The sequence below is a fragment of the Clupea harengus genome, chromosome 15 (genome assembly GCF_900700415.2).
Source record: "Clupea harengus chromosome 15, Ch_v2.0.2, whole genome shotgun sequence".
In the NCBI taxonomy this organism is placed as follows: Eukaryota; Metazoa; Chordata; class Actinopteri; order Clupeiformes; family Clupeidae; genus Clupea; species Clupea harengus.
In genome coordinates, this window is record NC_045166.1 from 11,521,728 (window position 1) to 11,530,357 (window position 8,630).

The following is an 8,630-nucleotide window of genomic DNA, read 5'->3' on the forward strand; positions in this document are numbered from 1 at the left end:
CTGGAATTGTTAAGGGCTCGGTCCGAGCCACTATGTTTGTTTCCCATTCACTGAGCCAGATCTGTGTACGAACACTGGAGGTTTTTCGAGCGCATACATAATGGACAGCTAACGGACTGGGGGGAGCATTTAGCCGAATTCTACAAAAAGTATTGGATTAAAACCGCAGACCTCACCTTTAATAGCAACACTGTTGAGTGTGTGCTTCACTTCAAGCAGTTCATCCAGTAATCACACATGGCCTGCGCAAACATGTAGACGCAGATGCATAGGAAGACTGATGGAGAGAGATTGCACTATTTAAGCCATCCTCACAATATAGGCCAGCATATTTACCTGCATTTTTCTTCATTTGATAAGGAAGTTGATTCCAAGTCCTGTGAAAATGTCAGAATGATCATCAATCAGTCAAAATGACATGCACTATTTAATTGAAATTGACTGAATTCATTATAATTGTCTGTAGGCCTACATGAGAGGCTGTGTGCTGCTGTGATGATTCCATTTTCCCAAATGACTAAGGATTTTTTCCTAAGGGAGACGATAAAGGGTAATCCTAACTAATTATATAGTTATTGAGATCAGCAGTATTTGTATGTATTACTATTATATCCGCAGCGGTCTAAATGCTGTGCTCTGACATCAAAATTAAATTTTACCTTGAGAGGAGAAAACAAACTACCTGGACCTCTAGCATCCAAAAAGTCAGAACAAGGATTTGTCTGATAGCCCTAACCCGTAACACCAGACGAGTAATTAGAGTCTCCTTAATGGCTTCACGGAAACAGGTGTTCTAAACGCCAACGGTTCAACTTGTTTGCGAGGCAGATCTGCTCAGTAGTCCAACACTGACACCATGCCAGAAGGTAAGATGATGGTATACAAACAAAAGAACATCTATGTCAAGGGTAAATTAACTGATTGATCTTGTTTCATAGTAAAGAGCACAGATCACTACTTGCCACCGCTGAGAGAGGACTTTGAGGGACTGTTGGGCCGTTTCCAGCTGACCGAAAGTGTGCGATATGAGCATTTCGCTCCGATTTGGAGAGAAATGAACCTCTCATCTATTCACTAGTACGATTACATTTTAGCCACCGTTTTAATTCAGATACTGTTAAATAGTTGTCTTAAATTATTTAAGTCTAACACTAGATAGCTACAGAAATATTCTTCAAAAGCTAAACAGCGAACTCGCTGTTATTTCAAATGTTATTTAAATGTCAATTTTTATTTTAAACCAAAAACCTTCCTAATGACTAAACATTGTAAGTTAGCCTACCTGTTGTAAACAAACACTAGTCTTAACCTTCCTAACTCTATTCATTTGTCTGTGTAGTGGCATACCTCAATCCAACGAGAAGAGGCTCTTCACCAAACAGGCTTTGTCTTCAGCCTATCCATATTTACTGCCTCCTTACAACTTCCAGATCAGAGTGGGAGGGCTGTACCTGCTCTATGGCTTGTATAGCTCTCAGCTAGCTTGGCCGCGGGAAAAGGTGCTTGTCTCTATTCTAGAATCAGACGATACATTACATTACACCACGCATGTATCCTACATTAAATTATTAAAGTAACACTATGCAACATTGACACTTTTTGAGGTATGGTTTTATAGGCAACTAGTTTTGGTACCATCCTCAAATTAATTTTGATAGCATATGGTCATGTGAAGGACAGATAAACCACCTGTGTCTTTCTCACTAGTCATCCAGGATATGCACTATGTAGTTATGTGTTCTGGGCTGGAACACCCTGCAAAAAAATTGAAGAAAAGCTTTCACAGCATGACATTGCCAGCTATACTGTCAAAAGACCTCTGTTGGTGTGTTTGCAAGCTTGTATCAGTGTCAACTGGGCTGTTAGTGATGTTTGCAAGGTTTTTGCATGCCTTTTAGGTAGTTAGCTTGCTAGTTTTGGAACAGAACTCCTTATTGCTGCTTTAATTCATTTTGGCCGAAGCTTTTATCGGTGATTTACAGTGTCAGACCCATGCACCTTGCTTTACCAGTCGAGCTACTGCAGACATCCCAAGTCTCCCGGAAGCTCCGGGAGTCTCCCGCATATTGATAGCGACTCCCTGATGCCCGAAAATTACTTAAAATCTCCCGGAATCTAGAGCGAGCGAGCAAGACCGCGCACGCGAGACGGACGTGCTCCAAACCGCGTAAGCATTTGTGTAGCGCGCGCACGACAGAGAGGGAAAGGGACCTAGAGACTGTGCGTGTGAGTGTGTGCCTCATGAAGCATCCTGATTGGCCTGTTTCGGTAAGTCAACCAATCAATTTTCAGTGTGGGCGGGGTTTTATGTCTTCTCCTGAACCGAATTAATCAGTTCAGTGTATCTAGGAACAGGAGCACCAAGGCAGAGGGAGAGTACCCTAAAAAACGAAAATATAAAACACATTTTACAACAGACTATACAAAGGTGTACCCCTGTCTTAGAAAAGTAAATCACAAAGACAGTCTTGCTCGCTGTACAATCTGTAACAGTGATTTCAGCATTGCCCATGGCGGGTTAAATAACTGTAAAAGACATGTTGAGGTGAGTTCAACAAGTTTCGTTTCATGTGCATATTATTCAGGCCAGCTAGTTGCCAGGGCTACTTGAAAACCACAAACTCCTTAGACCTGTTTAAAGTTGCAATGGAAAATAAAAGCAGTTAACATAAATAGTATAAGCAGCATATAAATAGTAAAAGTAATCTACAAATTTAAACATAATTAACAAAGAATTGCATAGGGCTATAGCCTATAGAATGATATTATACTTTTATATCTTTTAGGGACCACAACTTGTTAGGGAGCGCAGGCAAATAGGCCTAGGCCTACATGAAGGCTACATGTAGGCCTGCATGTAAATAGTTTTTTTTATTTTTTTGGGGGGGGGGGGGGGTCGGGATACCTCCCTGAAATGACTTTTTGCAGGTTGGGATGTCTGCTACTGGAACACGACACTAACACTATTTTCTTTCTTGTTTTTACTTTACGCAATCAGACCCCCCCCCCCCCCCCCCCCCCCTTCCATAGGGAGTATGAGCTCTGTATGTCCAGTTCTTGCCAGCGCTCATTAGCGCTTGATAGCGATATTTGGGTCCTGTATTTTGAGCTGACATTATGGTTCTTATCTAAAAGATGGATGTCTGGTGTTTGAGCAGGGCTGAAATTTCAGTGCTTGCCATAGACTGCTGTGTTCCGTAGGTACGCCCCTGCTCATGACATGACATGTTTATGTGTCTAAGATTTGGGTAGCTCTGAAGGACTGGGATAACATTCAGGAGTTTATCCAGAATGCGTGGGAAGGACAGCACTTGGATGTGGTCTATGTTTACTGGAGGCTTCAGTCCGGGAAGGCCTTCCTGTACAGTGCTATGCCTGTTCCGGTATGTTCTGCTATTTCTACACCCACAAAGCTTGAAGCTTAACCTACTTTGTTTCTCCCTGTTGCCACAAGTTGAACCTTTCCCCCATGGTTGTAAATGGTTCTAACATCACCTTGATTAGATAAATGAAATTCCCCTCTAAGTGAAAAAGGATTCTGCCTATCTGTGGTGTGATGAGATCATATCATTTTCTTTGTAATCTTTGAGTAGTATTCCTAAAATGGGTTGAACACTTATCCTTTTATTTAGTGAACGCCTTACTGACATTGATGTGACGTTGACTAACTAAATTGGATTTAAATATTTTTTGATTTTTTTGCAGTTTCCCCAAATAACCAAAATACATGCTTCTCTTGCTACATACATTCTGTTAACCTGCAGTTGCTTTTCGAAAAGAGGCGCCCCGTCCCAAAGCCGCAAGGGCAAGAATTGCCTACAGAGCGTCCTGAACGAGTGAAGACCTTTGTCAGCTTAGACACCAATAAGGTGAGGTCCAATCCCTTATTCCTTTATTCAAAACCCTCTCTGATCTCATTTAAACACCCATATTCTCTTTAGTTTAGCTTTCATAACTTCATGTCCACACAACCTACTGGGAGGCCTACTGTATAGGCCTAATTACATCTCGTAGCGCTCTCCCAAAGACAATCAGCTGAAGACCTCCATTAGCTGAATTAGGTATGCTAGCACGGAGGCCTATGATCCACTTGACCCCTATAGAGAGTGGGTACAGAAACGTTCACGGAGAGTGGTGGCTGTTCTATTACTGTGCCTTCACAGTTGTGCACGTCAAGAGACCGTGTCAGATTCCCACCGTCTCACATCTGATTGCATGCAGGAGATGAGGCATATCCAGGAGCGCTATGAGAAAATGAAGGTCACCTTGTCCTTGACCTCCACTGTGAGTGCTACACAGCGGGACGTCGTCAAGCTAATGCAGAACTGTGCTCAGGAGTATGAGCGACAGCAGGACTCCAAGAACGTGAGCTGCAGCTCCATTTCAATTCCGCCTTGTTCTACATTTATGCCATTACCGCATTTTCTCTGTGTCACTGAGAGCCCCAGACAGTTCCGTACTTTTTTCATTCTGTATGTTGGCACCTATTGTTTTCCTATTTTGCTTGCATTGCATTTTGTCCTCATAAAATGTTTGTCTTCAATCTCTAACAAACTGATGCTGCATCATCTTTCCTGATTTAAGGCCAGCAAAGACTGCGCTGACTACGCAGTATTCTCGGAGAGGGAAGAAGTGAGTCCGCCTTGCCAGATTACCATCACTTCTTCAGATACATAACACCTCAGGTTTTAGCTCAACATCACTAATCACTGCATAGGCCTATTTTTGATAGATCTGTGAAGCATTTTTTTTGGGAAGATGGTGATACTTTCCAGATTATGTCTAGCTTTTCTTCTGCAAGTCTTTTCCCCTGTGCCTGTGAAACATCAGGGGACACATAGTTTAGGGTTAAGTTTGCCAGTCACTGTATGAACGCAGGGAAACACCATTTAAGGTGATTTAGCTGTAATCCTCCATCTAGGACCATCGGACACCGTGCCAGTATAGTTCCTCATGAGACGTCCTGATTGTTGCTTAACAACTAATGGTATTTACTTATAACAACTCTGAAAGCTGCATCTAATGTCAGAATATATCTGTATTATTCCCACAATTCCATGTCTCATTTTAGTCTTCAAAGCGGGCACAGCTGCTTGAATCCATTAAGTCCAAGTCATATGGACTCCTTACAGAGGTAGGTAACCATGTAACACCCCAATGTATTAATCCAGCAACTGCCTTTGTGTGGTAGAATTGTGCCAACAAGATAGGCAAATCCTAAATTGGTTTAATCAGTTTTGGTATCCCCTGTAGGCATCTAAGTCCCGTCGCCATCGTCAGGTGGAGGGTGAGGTGACGAGCTCTGTGCCTGATCCGTACGCTGAGTATTATGCCAGTGGCAAAAAACGCACAATCTCATTGAAGGCAAGGACCTGCAGAGCCCTCGGAGAAGGTACAGGAGTGAAAGTGATTGCTAGCTACTATCTTACTGCTGCCTGATGGAGTCTGTAGTTTTGTAATTACAATTGGGTGGTGTTATCATGTTAAAATCACATTGAAATGCATAGCAGTGTGTTAAGAAGATGGTATGCTGTGGTTATCAGGCGTGGTATACTTTCTCAGATCTATTAAAAGGACAGTCTAGCTGCATGTGTTCAGGTTGTTAAAATACTTTAAATACTCAGCAGATGAATTAAAAAAAAAAAAAATCAATGCCTTCAGGTTGTTGACATGTAACGAACGAGTTAACATCTTTCTGTTTTTTTTCCAGAGGGGAAGCGTGACCCAACGCACCACTGGCTCTTGAGCGCGGCAGAGAATGACAAGGCGGCACGTGAGTAACCTTCCCTCCCCTGTCCCAAATGGTGTATCATATCAATGTAGAAATGTTCACACTAAATCTATGTCTTTGTGTGTTCTCAGTGAAACGAAAGACACAAAAGGGCAGATTCAAGTGGTGAATCGTCTGGAACGTCAGAAAAAAACAAAAACTTTATTTTTGAAAAGATTTGTATTTTTTAAAAGGTTATTACATATTCTGTTGGATATTTTGAACACCATCTGTATTTGTATAGTTGAAGTAGTCTGTTTGTTTGTTTACCTCTATAATTGTATTTAGGTTTTATTAATAAAAGTTACTTTATGCTGCACACTCTAAATTCTGTTTTATATGGTTTGGTTAATTGTTTTTCCTCTAGCTGAGATGGTGGGAAAAGTCTCCAGTCTCATTATGATTTTATGTCTCAACCTTTGTAGACCTTTAGACCTATCAACAGGTTTATTAGTATCATGGTTTAAAACAATTACTGCAATACTTTGCTGTCCTTAAAACAGACAGTATGGAACAATTTTCCACTTTTTGAAGCATGTTTTAATAAACAACTAGTACTAGTATAACCTTTTAAATGAATTTGCATGGTATTTAGTCATCGTTCCAACTCCTTACTTGTGCTGCTTTAGGCATTATAAATCTCTTAAATTCTCAATGCCATGTATACATGAATCTTTTGTAGAGCAAGAGTGAAATTTAAGGTTTGTGTCCATACCAAATCTTCAGCGTAACATTGATGATTTGGCTGTTTTAAAATTGTATGTTTATTGGTCTAGTGGGCATTGAGAGAACAGTGTGTCCCTGATATGATCAGTGTAGAATAAAGGGTTTGCTTAAGAGTCATTGTGCTGCTTTTGCACTTGGTAGACAGGAAGGAAGGGCGTCTGGTGAAGCAGGAAGCTGTCTGATGTGTATATGTGGGGGTGGGGTGGGGTGGGGGGATGTTAGGTTGGCGTAATGAGATGGAAGACATTTAGGGTGTTCGAAAAGGGACATTAACACCACTTGTACATTACTTCCATTTTCACAGTTTAACATAACATGACCAGCAAGTTTCTAACCTGTTTGATAAAAGCAAGTATTGTCATATCATTGTCTAAATTCCCCAGCTCTTAAATGTAGATAGACCGCTGTTGCATGTGGTGTTTGACTTACATGGGCCAGCAGGTGGCAGTATTGCTCTGTTCATAGGTTCTCTGAAATCTTCTGCCACATCAACAGGAGGCCCTGCAGTAACTGTCATTATACTCTAGCCTGAAGCACATGCTGTGGCTGTGCCATTGATTCCATACAGTTTCACTGCTCTCATAAATGTCTATTTATAGTCACAGTTATAGAAGTTAGTTTTTTCTCTGAATTTAACCCATCATGCAGACATTCTGATCCTAAAGTTTCATCAGTTAAGATTATGTGTACCATCCTGAGAGTAAAGTGGCACACCGTGGCCCTGTAATAACACGTCCAGCTCCTGGGTTCCATTCCAAAGGGGTATAATATAACACCATAGTATGCATACCAAGGGATACCTCTTGTCTTGTGGCAGTTACTGTAAGACTGTTATCAGTTACTGAATGTCTGTCTGTATGTCTAGATTGTGTCAAAACCGTGCCAGTGACAGATTTCTCACTTAAAATCTTCTCTGGGTTATCAAACAGTACCAGGAGTTGCCTTTCTGACCATGTCCTGCCACAATAAGACTTGGCTTGTTGATCCTGCAAGGCTGTGCTCACAATGAGAAGGGCATACTTAATGCGTGTTATCCTACAAAATATACTTTTATGGCTTTTTTCACCTCAAGCATGTGGGTTCATTCTCTCCCATCTCGTTACTTTCCCTACAAGCACGTCTTGCTTTAACGCTGGTTCCATTAATGAGTCGTTCAGGCTTTGATCTGGGCTTCTCCCTTTTCTCCACTGGTGAACCTTTGAGAGTTTGCTCTTTGATCACAGTAAGTCCAGGCCTCCTCCTCTTCCAAAGTACCCGTCAACTGGCACTCCAGCCTTTTTCTAGGTGACTGCATTGATCTGAGTCTCTCCGGCTGCCTCTTCTTTGGTGTGGGGTGTGGGGTGGGGGGGGGCAATTCCCAGCAGCAATGTGTGTGTGTTTTTTTTTTTTTTCGGGAGTTGAAGCTTAATGAGGCCAAATGGTATTGGGAGAAGGAGGAGAGGAGAAATGAGAGTAGAGTAGAGCGTAGAGTAGAGCCAAGTATTGCACAGACAATATTTCTCTGAATACTAACATCCATGAATTGAAGCATAATAACCCACAAACTTGTATTTACAGCTTGTTTTTTTTAAACATGTCAAGTTGATACTGTCTTTATTTAGCCTGTATCTCCAGTGATCAACATAAAGAATGAAGAGCAATGACACGTTTAAATAATCTTTTCTATAAAAAACAGTCTTAGTAAGTAGTAAGTAGGATTACATTCTAAAAACACACAGTAGCTCCCCAATGAAACACTTTTCAGAAAGCAATCATGGTGGTCAGAACAGAAGGGCAGCCTACAGTGAACGAAAGCCTCGGTCCTTCCACCTCTCACTGTGTTTGTTACATTCCCTGAAATATCGAAATTGGGGATTCACAGACTTTCTTTAGCAGTGACAGTTAACAGTGAACTGTAGTCAGATATGACATCAAAAAGTGTTCATCCACTGCACTGTAACGAATGTCTTAACTTAACCTATGAACCTACCTTATGAATAGACTCCCGTATGAGCTGGCCACTGATGCATGAAGGATGTACAGGGTTTCTGTGGGATGACATCTCAATAAAATGACGTTTAGGGGAACAGAGAGGGTACACTGTCTTCGGCTGAGGAATTACAAGTCAGTCTGATATTACACACATGGAGATAGT

The 8,630-nt window shown here is 41.5% G+C and overlaps 1 protein-coding gene across 1 annotated transcript; it reads left to right on the forward strand.

Moving 5' to 3' along the window:
- Positions 1 to 440: 440 nt before the first annotated feature.
- Positions 441 to 6,157, forward strand: snapc1a (small nuclear RNA activating complex, polypeptide 1a). The gene is made up of 11 exons (XM_012824730.3): positions 441 to 866; positions 939 to 1,077; positions 1,340 to 1,499; positions 3,243 to 3,383; positions 3,765 to 3,869; positions 4,222 to 4,365; positions 4,585 to 4,632; positions 5,072 to 5,134; positions 5,254 to 5,392; positions 5,711 to 5,773; positions 5,863 to 6,157. The coding sequence occupies exons 1-11, from the start codon at positions 857 to 859 to the stop codon at positions 5,898 to 5,900; spliced, it is 1,050 nt and encodes a 349-aa protein (XP_012680184.1). The 5' UTR covers positions 441 to 856; the 3' UTR covers positions 5,901 to 6,157.
- Positions 6,158 to 8,630: the final 2,473 nt, after the last annotated feature.